Below are 14185 nucleotides of genomic sequence, written 5' to 3'. Positions count from 1 at the left end.
GTGCGCCACCAATAATTGTAATGTAACAAATACTTATACATTTATCATAGATCAGATCAGATCAAGGCAGTTCCGTTATTTGGATGACAAATATCTTAGATTTTCATAGCTACAAGTTCTCATGGGTCAAAATAAGTCTTACCATAGTTTATAATATTTATTTAAATCATTATAACCAAAAATTATATCGTTTCATGCTGTGCCGTTACGGCAAGGGTTTTTTCTAGCGTAAAATACATAATTCCATAAAATACATAATTCCATTGCTTAGTGGAACTGGAACCGCAATTTGATTGGAATGATTTATGGCTCCATCAAATTTAGCGTAGTATTCCGGTGGATATCTGGAGTGCGAATTCGTGCACACTCTTTAACGAGTGTATATTTCACATTTTAAAACTCTATCCTTGATTTAATTTAGGTAGTTATGTAACGAGGGCCGTGATTATAAATATGAAGGGTAATAGGACCATCAGTTAAATAATCAACCAATCAGAAGAATACGTGAAATATACAGTAATTAGAGGAGTGTGAACAGATTTGGACTCGGATATCGGTCAAACAAAATGCGATTCCATTCGAAGTTAACCATAACCGTGGATTACATCACATTCCGTCACCGACAGGTAGCACGTGACTATTTAATTTAGTAATTACCCCACCAATCATTGAACATCCAACGACCAAAATTCCTCCAACATGGCTAAAAAAAGTCAAACAATTTTAGTGACGGTGTTCTTCATTTCCAACCTCATAACCTTCTTCGGTTCATCGTCAGAATTTTGGTTGCGCCATGATTGAATGGAGAATAAGCAAGAATGTGTTGTTCAGAGTGATATTTGTATTAATTTTAGGTCAAATTGCATCAATAAATCTTTCTCTACTGAGTTTCACTTCCTCACTCTTATCAAATCGAAGTATAAATGTACCACTCACTCAGTCTCTTCTTACTTACACTCTACTTGCGCTTGTTAACATTCCTATCATCTTGTTCCGTCGGCAAAAATTGATGGTAATCACTTCTGTTAATCATAAATTCAGTAGAAATTTTGCATATAAATTTATCAGTTTTCAGGTTTTTGTAGGTACCTTGGTATTGGTATCTTCTGTTGGCCTTTATCGATGTTGAAGCCAATTATGTGGGTAAGGTGTTTGAAGAATTGTGTCAACAGAAGTAGTAAATTTTGAAATTTTTTGTTTTGAAATTTTTGGTGTTTCACTAGTGTTGATTGAAATGTGAGTTTTTGATCTGTAGTTCTCAAGGCATATCAATATACGTCGATTACGAGTGTGACGTTGCTGGATTGTTGGACAACACCATGGGTTATGATCTTAACATGGATATTCATAGGGACTAGATATACTCTGGGTCAGTTCTTTGGTGCAGCTACATGTGTGATTGGTCTTTGTTTAGTTCTGTTGTCAGATTCAGCCGGTGGCGACTCATCAGGTAATTGTTTCTTTTAATTCACTTTGATTGAACATTTATTCTTGATTAGTGTGCAAGTGAGTGACTCTAGCTATAGCGATTGTAGCTCCTCTTTCAATTGTACTTATATTGGCCTGATTGGCTTTTAGTTTATCTCTTTGTTGCACTTATTTTTTAGCCTTCTTCAGGCCTTTCTGGCTTGTACTACTCTTTTGTTTGCACTGGGTGTGCTTTCTTTCTTGTATGTTATTTTGTTTCTTTTTCAATAAATTTATAACCTTTGTAGTCAATAAAGAAGAAGAAGGTATTGGTAGTAGTTTGTGTTCTTTTCAACTAAACAGAATTGTCTATCCATCGGATCTAAATCGCTTCCAGGTGGGACTGCACCTCTTTTTGGAGATGCGCTTGTCATTGCTGGAACACTTGGTTTTGCATTGAGTAATGTTGGAGAGGTTAGTGATCAAACCAGCTTGTACCCCTTGAACCCTCTTGAAGTGGATGCCATACGTGTCTATCTAATTGTTTTTCTCTTAGGTTCCATGGTATACACATTAATGGATAGTTGGTGATCTTTTTTTACCTTCATACATTTTGGTGGTCAATAAACAGATTGTTGCTTCCATTAACTCACAGAATCCTTGGTATATGCAGGAATATTTTGCTAAGAAGAAAGATCTTACTGAACTTCTTGCAATGCTCGGCATATTTGGAATGTTTGTGAGCATATGCCAGATGTATCCTTTTTTTTAAATTTACCTGGGTCCCAAGATGTTTAGCTTAGAATGTCATTGCCTTGGAAAAATCTAAATTTGTTTCGTTCTTTGACGCTTATCTTAGACTACTAGTTGAGAGGCATAATCTGGAAGTAATCAAGTGGTCTCCTGAAGCTGTACGTAATCATGAATGTCTCTGATTTGGGATATGAAATCTACACTAGTTCATCTGTTGCCATCAGTACTGATTGTATGCTCTCAGTTAGATATATAAGATATCTTATTCGCTGTGAAGTCGAAACTAATGGTTGTTCTGCTTTAATTTCCAGATATCACTTTTTGGTGGCTTTGCACTCTCAAGCTTTATTTACTATTCAGTTGTTCCTTATGTTTTGAAGGTCAGTTTCTTATTAAAATTTGTCGAACTGTTTTGAAAGTGGGAGTACTCGAATGAATTCACAGCATAAATGGAGTTGCATTCCTGCCGAGTACACAATTTCATGATTCACCATTTTTTAACACAATATTTTTTTCCTTCTTTTGACGCAGTTGGGAGGATCTGTGCTACACAACCTCTCAATTCTGACATCTGATGTTTGGGTACTCATTATCCGGGTCTTCATATATCAGCAAAGTGTAACCATGCATCCTTGAACTCTACTCTACTTTCCTTCTAGTTTTACATATTTTCAAACGTGAACACAGTAATTTTCGAACCTGATCACTTAATTGCAGATACACTGGTTATATTATCTCGCGTTTGTTGTCGTGGTTGTTGGACTCATTATTTATTCAACAAAGTAAGCTCATATTCCCATTCAATATCTCCCTGTACCATGTACTCACAATCTCAAATTCAATTCCTTATCTCATTCTGATACAGACTTTCATCTACTCTATTAGTGACAGGAATGCTATATCTGCTATAGACTCTGAAAATCTAGACAACAATGCCCAATACCAATTACTCGATGAGGAAAATGAGGGTGCTAGAAATGAGACTTGGACGACATAATATGTGATCGACATGTTCCTTAAGCAGTAGGTAAAGTCATTCAGATCGTGTACCAATGTTGTTGTTTGCTGTAGATATTCTTTTTCTATAAACATGATTGTTATAAGAGATAGGCTAAATTCTTCCTTGTTCCTACTAATTGGAAAGAATGGCCAAATAGAAGTTCATGTTTACATAGATTGCCATCAACTGATGGTACTTGACCAATTTTTCGAGCAATAAGAAATGGAGGCGCCAAAGATCAGTAACCTCCAGGAGAAACAAGAATCATGAATTAAAAAAGATAAGGTATAGCAAGAGATGTAGCAGCCTTTTCTATTCAATCCGGTGTAATGATACAGTAATGAGTAAAGGAACACCAAAGCTTAACAGGTAACATAATAGAAAAAAATGGAAATAAAATAAAGCGCCGTTGCCGTGGAAGATGGAATCCAGGTCACCTGGGTGACAGGCGGGAATACTTACCACTATACTACAACGACTTGATTTGTTGCTTTTCTTTAGTCACAGAAACAAAGACAAAGAGTATGATCTTTTTTGGCACACAACAGAAGCAACAAAAACCGAGAAAACTAAAGAACCCCAGAAATTGGGCAAAGAACATTCCTTATAAATTGACTCTAAGCTTGCCAAGAATGAACGACTGGTGCTTCACCTCTTGCCGAAAAACGACCCTCTTTAGTTTTGCTAATCTGTCTGCTAAGTAGTTGATTTCTTTAAAACTGTGAACAAACTCCATTCTGTCAAGCTATCACTAATCCTATTCCATCTAGTTGCAAAAGCATTAAGCACCGTATTAGAATCAGAACAAAAGCATACACGGGAAAAGTGATTCTTACTGCCAAAATAATGGCGAAACAGAAGTTCATTTTTACATAGATTGCTTGGTAATTTATTTCAATTTCTTTTTTCTCCTTCTTCTTTTTTCAATTAGTTGTACGAAGTTGAGGAGCACATGCGAGAAGACCAGATATTAGGGTTGTTCATGGTCGGTTTTGGTTCGGTTTCTAGCCAAACCAAAACCGAAACCAATACTATCGGTTTCTAAAAATCTAAACCAAACCAATCCATTAACCATTGGTTCGGTTCCTAAATGGTTCCAGCCGGTTTCGGTTTGTCCCAGTGATTTTTGGTTAACCAATAGTTATGTCAAACGACTCAAACAAAAAAAAAAGATACACAAATTTACAGATAAAAAAATCGTAGCTGCCGATAGTATTGGTTTACACAAATTTACAGACAAAAAAAATAAAAAAAAAAATATCAAGAATAGTTAAAGCTTACTCTAAATCTAGAGATCAAAAGAAGATATATAATATATCTTAATTTAGTTAGTGATAAACAAAAAAGAATGAAGAAGGGAAGAAGAAAGTCGAGTAGCAGCAATGACTGCTGTAGTTAGGGGTGGAGAAGGGAGGAGACTGAGAGAAGGAGAAAGAGAAAGAGAGAGAATATCATACTTAAATATTAGATTTAGGGTTTCTATTTATCCTCTAAATCAATGGGTAGAATCTAATACTTGTTAATCAAGGTAGAAACTAAGTTTAAAAATTAATCGGTTTTCCAATGGTTTTTGGTTCGGTTTTAGAGGTCAAACCAAACCAAAACCAACACTATCGGTTTTCCACTTTCTATACCATAACCAATCCATTAGTAAATGGTTCGGTTTGGTTTCTTCCTAATTGGTCTGGTTCGGTCCGGTTCCAGCGGAAAACCAAAACCATGTTCAGCCCTACCAGATATATGGGTGCGAAGACATCGCATGCTAGATCCGAAAATAGGGGCTTTGTTAGCTGTCCTCCACTATGTAAAATCCCTATATATAGGATCAACCATCCTTGTGATAGGAGAGATATCTTTTTGAGAGTAGAGATAGAACTTTAAGAGAGAGAAAATTATTTGTTTCTTAGAATTCTGTCTATCATCTTTGTATTGATTTCTATACTTAATAAGATTATTTCTTAGTGTTCTTCATAATGTCTTCTAATTTGTTATATAGATTGTTTAAGGGGTGTGGTAGTAGTATTTTCTACTACTACAAAAAGCGTCAATTTCCTCCTTTGACCAGGTATGGCCGGTTCGACGGCTACCCCATAACCATGCACCCACATAACTACCACGTGGGACTCTCTTAAGATTGGTGTGTGATACAGAAGGCTTATTCGTTGCACATTATCATTTGTTTTAATAATCAACCAGATCTAACTAACCACTAATCACCACCAAAGTAACAAATCTCTATGCCAATCCAACGGATTAATCTCTAGAGAGTATTAAATTATCCCAACAACCCTCAAGTGAACACCAAAGTAAAACTCCACCTGCTTGTAAATTTCTGTTGACTCTCCCAAATCAATGTCTCTGAGAAATCTCAAATGAAAGTAACAGTTCTGAAATGTTGTTTGATGCAATGATTGAATGGAGGAACAAAAATATGCTAGGAGTGATATTTGTTCTGTTCTTGGGTCAACTTGTTTCAACTAATCTTGCTGTTAATAGTTTCACTTCATCTCTATTAGCTAATCACAGTAATTCTGTGATCAGTAATCTCTTTATTTTACATTTATGTTAAGAATATGATGGACCCTGTCTTGTTAAGAATCCAATGTACCCATTTTTGTTAAGAATGTTACTAAACATTTTCTGTATTGATGTTTTTCATTGGATGTGTATTTGTAGGTGTGAATGCACCTCTAACTCAAGTTCTACTATGTTATACTTTACTTGCACTTGTTTACACTCCAATTGTATTATATCGACGACAAAAATTGGCGGTAATGAGATTGTTTTCATTCAATTGCGGTGAAATTTTGTTATAATTTGTTATAAAATGTGTTTATTTTGGTGATTATGGGTGTAATGCAGGTACCTTGGTATTGGTATCTTCTCTTAGGGTTTATTGATGTTCAAGGGAATTTGTGTGGTAAGTAACTCACTTAATCAATGCTTGTTTTAGTCGATTCTTGTTATGTGGAATGCTAAATGATTCGGTTAACAAATCGATTTGGATGGTAGCTTAACTGGATCTGTTTGGGTTCACCAGTATCAAAGCTGAGATGTGTTCAGTTTTGTAGTTGTTAAGGCATATCGATACTCATCAATTACTAGTGTGATGCTATTGGATTGTTGGACAACACCATGGGCCATGATCCTTACATGGATATTCATAGGGACTCGATATTCTATCTGTCAGTTCTTTGGTGCAGCCATTTGCATGGCAGGACTTTGTTTAGTCGTCTTTTCTGATTCGGTGGGCGGTGCCTCGGGTGAGTGTTTTTCTTGAGATGGTGGTTGTATTATTTCTATAACTATTTGTACTTGTATTTGGGGGATTTCCATAATGTGATGTTGCTGCCTATTTGCGGAAAAACTCTTTTAACAAATATTACTTGTAGGTGGAAAACATCCTCTTCTTGGAGATGGACTTGTGATTGCAGGACTTGGAATGGTAACATAATCTTCTTGTACCTCTTTGTTCTTTAGCTTGTACCTACGGAAGTTAATGGGGATGCTGATCATGTTTAACAAATAGTATTCATAAAATTCATCTTTGTGTATTCAGGAATATTGCGTTAAGAAGAAAGACCTAGTTGAAGTTCTTTCGATGCTTGGTATTTTTGGAATGCTCGTGAGCATTTGTCAAATGTATCCTTTCCTCATATTTGGGATAACTATTCATGAGTTAAGCATTTAGCAGTGAAATTACGTTTCATTTACTTGTGAATACGACGCCTGAAAGAGATAATGTGTTTCATTCTTTGACGTTTTGTATAGATGTCTAATGGAGAAGAATAATCTGGAAGCGATTAGGTGGTCTCCTGAAATTGTAAGTGATATCCAGTTACCACATAGTATTTGAAATTGGTTAACTCATATCATCTACCATTTAAATAGTTACCATTATGTAATTTTATTCAACTAGCTATTGATGTCCCTTTTTTTTGAAAGGATATCATATCTTCCATGAAGCATAAAATAATTCTTGTTTCGGTTTGCAGATATCACTCTTTGGCAGCTTCATGGTCTCAGCTTTTGTTTTCTATTCAACTATTCCTTATGTCTTGAAGGTGAGTCATCTCATGCTTTTTAATTTCAAAGCTTATTTTGGCTGGTAAGTGACACAAGTTTGAAACACGAATGGAGCTTCATTCACCCTTGTTGCACTTTCCAGGCTTCCCTGATAAGACTGCCAAACGTAACATTTCCATTGTTTTTAATGCAGTTGGGTGGAGCAGTGTTGTTCAATCTCTCACTTTTGACATCTGATGTGTGGGGAGTGATGATTCGCGTCTTCGTTTTCCACCAAAATGTATCACCATTTTACTCTAAACTACTTTTCTGTATCTTTTAACTGCTCTTGGCATTCACTCATCTTCAAATAATCGATTGCAGATACAATGGTTATACTATGTTTCCTTTATCACCGTAGGAGTTGGACTCGTCATTTATTCAACAAAGTAAGTTATGGTGCAGTTCAAGAACAAACTCTCATCTATGTAGCCATTTCTAATTTGCTATGTTTTCCTAACAGTGATCAAAATTCTATTACCACAACAAATGTCGAGAACGAGAACCAGAATGAGAATGACAATAGTCAATACCAACTACTCGATGAAGAAAACAAGGGTGTCAGAGGCCAGACGGCGATAACCTAAAAAAGGCATCAGAAGCCAGACGGCGATAACCTAAAAAGGGCGTCATAAACTAAAAAGCGCATACTCATTTTTCTGCAGGAAGCACATTCATTCGAACTGTCAGAGTATGCATAAAGTTTCTTCCAAGATGAGAAATGGTGAAGAAAATTTTAGTGTCTGATTTTTAGAGCCTCCCGTTGCATTAAGAAGAAGACGCAAAATCTTTCTAAAAGGTGGTGCAAGCCACATTCTTTTGTTTGAAATTCTTCTGAATTCCCAAATGTTCATAAAAAAAATTTACCTACAGTTGTTACAAATCCTTTTTTTTTTCTGAAAAAGGTAAAGACATTTTATTGATAAACAGAAAAAATGTTTACAAATACACCTGGACCAAAATCTCCAGGCACAAATTCATGACAGTCGCATTCTAATTAATATTTCATACCACTTCCCAGTTTAATACAAAACCCCTGAAAGTTAAAAACCTGAACGAATTGTACAGAGAACCCCATACAGCCCATAAAATTGCAGGAGGTGTAATTGAACAAATTTTCCTGCCCAGTTTTTAATCCTTCGTTGTCAGACCAGGCTTCTAGTTATTCCTTCACTTTTATGCTTGTGCTGCCAAACAATTCCATACTGCAATACTAGGTGGTGTATACTTTCTTCTTCTCTGTTGCAAAGACTACGTTGGGTTTCAGCGATATGTATAACCAGATGAACAACTGCACTATTGGTGACACATGCTCAACCCAAATACACTTGAGCGGGAAAACTACTGCAAGAAAAAGCCAATGATATACTGCAAGAGTCTTTTACATACTTCCGTTTGAGTAAATAAAAACAAGGTTAATGCAGCTACGAATCCTTCGCAGTTGCTTACATGGTGTACACTGCTAGCACCCAGCTCATGAGTCCACCGTACTGTAGTAAGCAAGCTAAAAGGCTTCTGACTGCACATTTATTGTTTCTCACCCTGTAGCTGTTCAAGCTCCATCGAAGACACCTGCAATGGTGCACAATATATTCTTTATAGTGTACCGCATGATAAATAATGAACATTAACTTCATACATATTGTACGTTTCTCTAATTTACCATTACAGGAGTTGGACTTATCGTTTGCTCGACAAAGTAAGTTCTCATACTGATTTCAAGAACATAATCTATCCATCAAAACAAATGTTGACAATGAGAGAATGACACTAAACATTACCGATTACTCGATGAACAAAACAAGGGGAGACCAAAAGCCAGACACATAAAAAGCGGATCCCTGATCCCTACTTTTCAGCAGGAAGCGTTCAAATGGATGAGGTCTGTGGATGTATGCTTTTCTTTTTCAGCTTTCACACACACACATAAACTAATTTCCTTACAATGTGGGAAACTGAGAAAAATAAAACATTAGTGGTTTCAACTTTCAACTCTTTAATGGCACTCTGATTTGAAGCCATTCATGAATGTTGCGGATGTATGAAGAGATAAAGACACAAAAATTTTCACTTGGACACAAATGTACACCTCCAGTATTGGAATACAATCACAAGTTCACACAAGAAAATTTTACAGAGATCTGTTACAGGAACCTCTTTATAAATTTTGCAGGTCTGAAAATTCTAACATACGCGAGAAAATCATATAGACAGACAGTAATTTACATACTTCCACGTGAGTAAATATAAAAAATGTCAATGCACCGATGAATCCCTATACAAGGTGAACCTTCCTAGCACCCATCTCATGAGTCCACTGTATTGCAGTAAGCAAGCCAAAAGCTTCTGGACTACACATTTCTTGTTTCTTACTATGTAGCTGTTTTAGCTGCAATTTTGCACAGTATAAAATAAACATTTACAAAAACCTTATAACAACCATTTTATGACACTGGAGCCTGGAGGGAGAAAACATACTTGATTTGATGCTTGCTGCAACTCTGAGAATATAGGGAGAATTATTCGTGATTCTCTTAATTGGTTACTACAGACAACAGTGCACAAAAATGCAGTTCTACAGGTTTCAGAGCTGTAATTACGCAATACTATGCTGTTTATGACACGTAGATCAGATCTATTATATATAATCAATATTATTATAATGCTATATTCATTTTCCTCTGATTCTAGTACTACCTAATGCAAAGTTTCCTGCCATTTTGAGTGATCTATGATAATCAAACAAGAATTTTGTTAATCAAACTGCGGATGCACCTAAACCAGAGAATCAAATACAGTCTACACATGAAATGAAATCAAGCTCAAAAGTTAGCTGATTACAAATTTACACTCTTAACAAAAACTAGCATCTACGTCATATTGTAGGATACGCCTGCCAGCTACCCTCTAAGGGGATCCAAGCTGCTTTCGTTTTTTATGGATTATCAAGTTTATTTATGAGCGTCAGACAAGAAGACAACACAAATATAAGCACGCTAGAGCACTTTCAGAGAGCACACTACCACTTCCATCCAGCATTCATAGAGAGACAGAGGTCTTATACTACTAGACCGTTCTTTTGGTTTAGCTACCTCCTTCCCACCCTAGAGAAGAAGGGAAGCACCTCGCTTTGTTATTAATCAGGTAAGTTATTCGTCAAAGATTACCAAAATAACAAAGTTTATGATTTTAAACTACTAAGCTCAATATCATTTTTACTGTCTATAACAATGTGGACAAAAGCAACTAGCTTGATTTCAAGGTTTATATTGATAATTGCCAACACAAACAAAGTTTGATCACAGTATATAAAACTTTCTAATTTAACAGAAAACCACAAACACCCCCTGCCCTAAATATACTTCTGTTTAATATTAGACAATCTGTAGTGATGAACAAGCATAACACTACTACTAATCCATGATGTATTTTCTTCAGTTTTTCCATACGTATGAAGCAATATAACCAAAATAACAAAACAACCATAAAGAAGAGCAGAGGTATAAGCAAAAATGGAAAGACAATGCACACTATAATTTGAAAATGCAGATAATTACCGTGTATTCATCTCATCAAATCCTTCAGTTCTGCAGTAGATCTTGGTAATTAAGCTGACCTTGGAATACATTCATCAGTTCAGGAACTTCTTTCCCGTACATCTTGACAAACCTCTCCAGAAATGCCTTGTCTACCATTGTTGAAAGTGAACTTAATGAAATCATTTCCTTGATCAGACCCTTGGAGACTAGAATCTTGATGACAGAACACCTAGGAATAATCCTCTCCTTCAAGCTACAATCAAAAATTAATGGGCATTCAGCAGCACTTGATGAATCATAACCCATTTCGTTCACAAGGATACTCATAACCGCCATTATCTTCTCCTCAGACACCGTCATACAACGAGGATTCTTCCTAAATGCTGATAGAATTTGATCCTCAGACCAACCCCATCTCTTGTAAACATCCATCTTTCTTCTCCAATTAGATTCAGTCATTGATGCCAGTCCATGTATAGCTACAAGGAATGTAGTATTTAAGGGATCAAAACCCAAATCTTTAGTCTTTTCCACAATCTTCCTAAATTTATCGGCATCTCCAATAAAAACTCTAGGCTGCCTGACTAGATACTTAGAAATATTAGCTTCAGGGACACCTTCACTTCTCAAAACCTCTAGATTGACCATTAAACTTTTAAGTAAGTTAACATTTAGGACCCAAGTAACTCGTCTAATCAATTTATTAACGTTTTCGTCAGTATGAACAATGCTCTTCAGGATATCAAATACAGGGACTATTCTTTCATTTAAACTCCGTCTCAGGAATCCTGGGAACCTTGAGATGAAGTAGGCTAGGTCATTTTCACAAATTCCTCTTGATTTGAAGAAATCTAGTTTGGGTTTAAGGGTTTCATGTGGATTAGCAGAGAGGATGGATGGGTGCTTTGTGATCACTTTAGAAATGTGGGGTAGAGTAATTCCATATGTTTTAAGTAGGGTTAGTACTGAATCGGGTTTGGTTGTGGTTTTGAAATTGATTTTTTTAGAGGCAGTAATAGCTTCAGATTCAGACAATCCACATGAATTAATCAGATAAGAAATAACAAATGAATTATCAGAATCAGAAGAAGTAAAATTACTAGTACAGAAGGAATAGCAAATGAAAGTAACCCTAGACTTGTTTAGAACAAATTGATTTTGTGTTGTAAACCTAAAATACTTAGCTGATAGTGCTAATGATGAATAAGAAGATTCTCGATTGATGATGGCAGTCGTCCTCTTCAGATTAATTCCCAATTTATACCACAGAGATCGAAACATTTTGCCTTTCACCCGAAAGAAGAAGAAGAAGCAGCCTGGGAGAGTAAATCTCAGTGCGGAAAGAATGAGGGCAAGTTGCCTCTAGAGACGCACATATATTCAAAGGGGCGTGTGGTTCCATTGGAGGGGCGGCAAGGGTGATAGCAATATCCCTATTATTGGTTAGGGGGTGTCTTATAGGGGTTGTTAATTGACTAGATTACCCTTTTCACCTCAAATGGATTAATTTATCCTTGTTTTGGTGGTTGAAAAGACTGTATTGTCCTTCCCATTATTAACCCAATTGAAACTGAAAATCAAAACAGTTTTTTTTCAACTTTCCTTCATCTTCTCTTCTCCTCCTCTCCACCACCATTAAAACTGATTTTTCATCGTCCTCTTCGATTAGTCGGCGAGTTGAAAAATTGATAATCGTTGATTTGAAACTATATTAGAGATGCCGAAGAAGAAGGTTGACGAAGATTGCAGCCGTTCTAATGAACCAAATCCTCCATTAGGCCAAGAACATCAATTTGAAACTCCTCAACCGTCAAAATCAAGCACAATGACTTATTTGAGGTATGTTTCGAAAAACCCAGTTATGGTTTAGTCTATTGTTTGATTTAAGTTAGTTTTGTATCAAACATTAGGGTTTTGGATCGAAATTGAAACTTAAAACTGAGTTTTGCATGTGAGTTACGGTTGCAAATAACCCAGATACCAACCGTACCTGCATAATTTGAAGAACTTACGGTTGCTAACTACCCAAATACGAACCGTACTTTATTTTTTTTGAGAAATCTGTTAATGTTCGGTTGGTAAAGAAACCTTAGTTACGAACCGTACTTTCTTCTGTATGTTTCATAGACTTTTTACGGTTCATATTTGCATCTCACTTACGAAATGTACTTGGGTACGGTATGTAACTTAATGACAGTTACCAACCGTACATCATTCTATATGTTAGGATTTTTTGAAGTAGTGATGTACGGTTCGAAACTAGAGTTGAATTACCAACCGTTGTTTAGGTACAGTTGGTCATGATTCCTTATTTACGAACCGTAATGTGTTACGGTTTGTATTTTCTCTCTTATTACGAACCGTACATAAACCTACTCCCCAATTTTTTTTATTTTTTGTTTTCTATATTATTTGTTCTACGCTTAGTAAATCAATCAATTGTAATGCTTGTGTAGGAATCCTGATAGGGTGAAGCAAAAGAGAGGAAATGACTTAACCCCGATTGATCATACGCCTACCCCTCGCGGTGACAAGAATTTAGGTGTAGATAATAGAGGCATCCACAAGAATGAGAAGAAGAATAAGAAGAATAGGTTTGAAATTAAGTTGAGGGAACAACCTGTGGATGAATCTGGAGTTGAGCTAGAAGGAGTGGAACATAATGATCAAGAAGAGGTCGGAGTCGAAACTAATCGTGAAGGCAACTAAAATGAAATTGTGGAGGAAGAAACTAATAATGATGAAGATGAAGAAGAATTTAAAGGAACCGATGATGATGGAGGGGAGGAAGAGGAAGCAAATGATGAAGAGGAGGAAGATGAAGAAAATGATGAAGAGGAGGCCGATGAAGAAAAGGAAGATGAAGAAAATGATGAAGAAAATGAAGAGGAAGAAAATGATGAAGAGGTAGAAAATGATGAAGAGGTAGAAAATACCAAGGGAAAAGAGGTAGTTGTAGCTGCACCTCCAAGGAAAAAGAAAGAAAAGAAGCCGAGAAAGGAGCCCGCACCGAAAGGGATGCATATTCCTAAAGGAAAAGATTTGTTGTTGCCACCGAAGAAGAATAAAAGACCTTGGGGCGAGGCCCCAGATAAGTCTTCAATCTTATTTGGTTATACCGGTTCCTGGTCCGCAAAAGTATGTCAGACAAGGGTATATATTTTGTTACTTCTTAAAAAATTCATTATTTTGATACATTTTGTTTGTTTATTTCAGTTCACCATAATATGCTTATATTTTTGTATATTTGTTTTCTTAGGACCACGCAAAATGCATTAAATTGCTCAAGCGTCAAAGGGGTAAACATTGGCCATTTAGTCAAGAATGTGCTTTGGTTCGCAATCTAGTGGCTAGTACAGGACTAGGGCCTGGAATTCTTCACCTTCAATCAGAGTATGATAGTGTTGTGGTCTCTGCCTTC

At 36.2% G+C, this 14185-nt stretch overlaps 3 protein-coding genes across 5 annotated transcripts; 2 read left to right on the top strand and 1 right to left on the bottom strand.

Moving 5' to 3' along the window:
* The first annotated feature begins 738 nt into the window (after nucleotides 1-738).
* On the top strand, nucleotides 739-3364 carry LOC113313678 (solute carrier family 35 member F2-like). 2 transcript variants are annotated; one of them, XM_026562473.1, is made up of 10 exons: nucleotides 739-1012; nucleotides 1086-1143; nucleotides 1256-1450; nucleotides 1805-1881; nucleotides 2081-2163; nucleotides 2267-2318; nucleotides 2472-2540; nucleotides 2692-2778; nucleotides 2878-2942; nucleotides 3052-3364. In XM_026562473.1, the coding sequence occupies exons 1-10, from the start codon at nucleotides 794-796 to the stop codon at nucleotides 3155-3157; spliced, it is 1011 nt and encodes a 336-aa protein (XP_026418258.1). In that variant the 5' UTR covers nucleotides 739-793; the 3' UTR covers nucleotides 3158-3364. The 2 variants fall into 2 exon arrangements, with proteins under 2 accessions (XP_026418258.1, XP_026418257.1); XM_026562472.1 differs by having other exon boundaries at nucleotides 3046-3364.
* Nucleotides 3365-5507: 2143 nt separating this feature from the next.
* On the top strand, nucleotides 5508-8042 carry LOC113310717 (solute carrier family 35 member F2-like). Of its 2 annotated transcripts, none has more exons than XM_026559471.1 (11): nucleotides 5508-5685; nucleotides 5837-5931; nucleotides 6023-6080; nucleotides 6328-6423; nucleotides 6553-6605; nucleotides 6720-6802; nucleotides 6932-6983; nucleotides 7156-7224; nucleotides 7380-7466; nucleotides 7550-7614; nucleotides 7689-8042. In XM_026559471.1, exons 1-11 carry the CDS (start codon nucleotides 5553-5555, stop codon nucleotides 7810-7812), a joined length of 915 nt encoding a protein of 304 aa, XP_026415256.1. In that variant the 5' UTR covers nucleotides 5508-5552; the 3' UTR covers nucleotides 7813-8042. The 2 variants fall into 2 exon arrangements, with proteins under 2 accessions (XP_026415256.1, XP_026415255.1); XM_026559470.1 differs by having other exon boundaries at nucleotides 6232-6423.
* Nucleotides 8043-8187: 145 nt separating this feature from the next.
* LOC113310716 lies at nucleotides 8188-12098 on the bottom strand. The gene is made up of 2 exons (XM_026559469.1): nucleotides 10783-12098; nucleotides 8188-8797 (listed from the first exon to the last, which is right to left on the bottom strand). The coding sequence occupies exon 1, from the start codon at nucleotides 12043-12045 to the stop codon at nucleotides 10807-10809; it is 1239 nt and encodes a 412-aa protein (XP_026415254.1). The 5' UTR covers nucleotides 12046-12098; the 3' UTR covers nucleotides 8188-8797; nucleotides 10783-10806.
* Nucleotides 12099-14185: the final 2087 nt, after the last annotated feature.

Source organism: Papaver somniferum, chromosome 9, assembly GCF_003573695.1.
Source record: "Papaver somniferum cultivar HN1 chromosome 9, ASM357369v1, whole genome shotgun sequence".
Lineage (NCBI taxonomy): Eukaryota > Viridiplantae > Streptophyta > Magnoliopsida > Ranunculales > Papaveraceae > Papaver > Papaver somniferum.
Note: the sequence above shows the minus strand (reverse complement) of the source record. Positions and strands in the feature narration are given on the sequence as shown.

What these genes read in the sequence shown, in the direction of transcription:
- LOC113310717 (XM_026559470.1), top strand. Translation starts at nt 5,553, where the DNA reads ATGTTGTTTGATGCAATGATTGAATGGAGGAACAAAAATATGCTAGGA. An exon ending in TTCGGTGGGCGGTGCCTCGG is followed by an intron (nt 6,424 to 6,552) that starts GTGAGTGTTTTT and finishes TATTACTTGTAG; the next exon opens with GTGGAAAACATCCTCTTCTT. An exon ending in TGATTGCAGGACTTGGAATG is followed by an intron (nt 6,606 to 6,719) that starts GTAACATAATCT and finishes TTGTGTATTCAG; the next exon opens with GAATATTGCGTTAAGAAGAA.
- LOC113310716 (XM_026559469.1), bottom strand. Translation starts at nt 12,045, where the DNA reads ATGTTTCGATCTCTGTGGTATAAATTGGGAATTAATCTGAAGAGGACG.
- LOC113313678 (XM_026562472.1), top strand. Translation starts at nt 794, where the DNA reads ATGATTGAATGGAGAATAAGCAAGAATGTGTTGTTCAGAGTGATATTT. An exon ending in TGTTGAAGCCAATTATGTGG is followed by an intron (nt 1,144 to 1,255) that starts GTAAGGTGTTTG and finishes TTTGATCTGTAG; the next exon opens with TTCTCAAGGCATATCAATAT. An exon ending in TCTTCATATATCAGCAAAGT is followed by an intron (nt 2,779 to 2,877) that starts GTAACCATGCAT and finishes ACTTAATTGCAG; the next exon opens with ATACACTGGTTATATTATCT.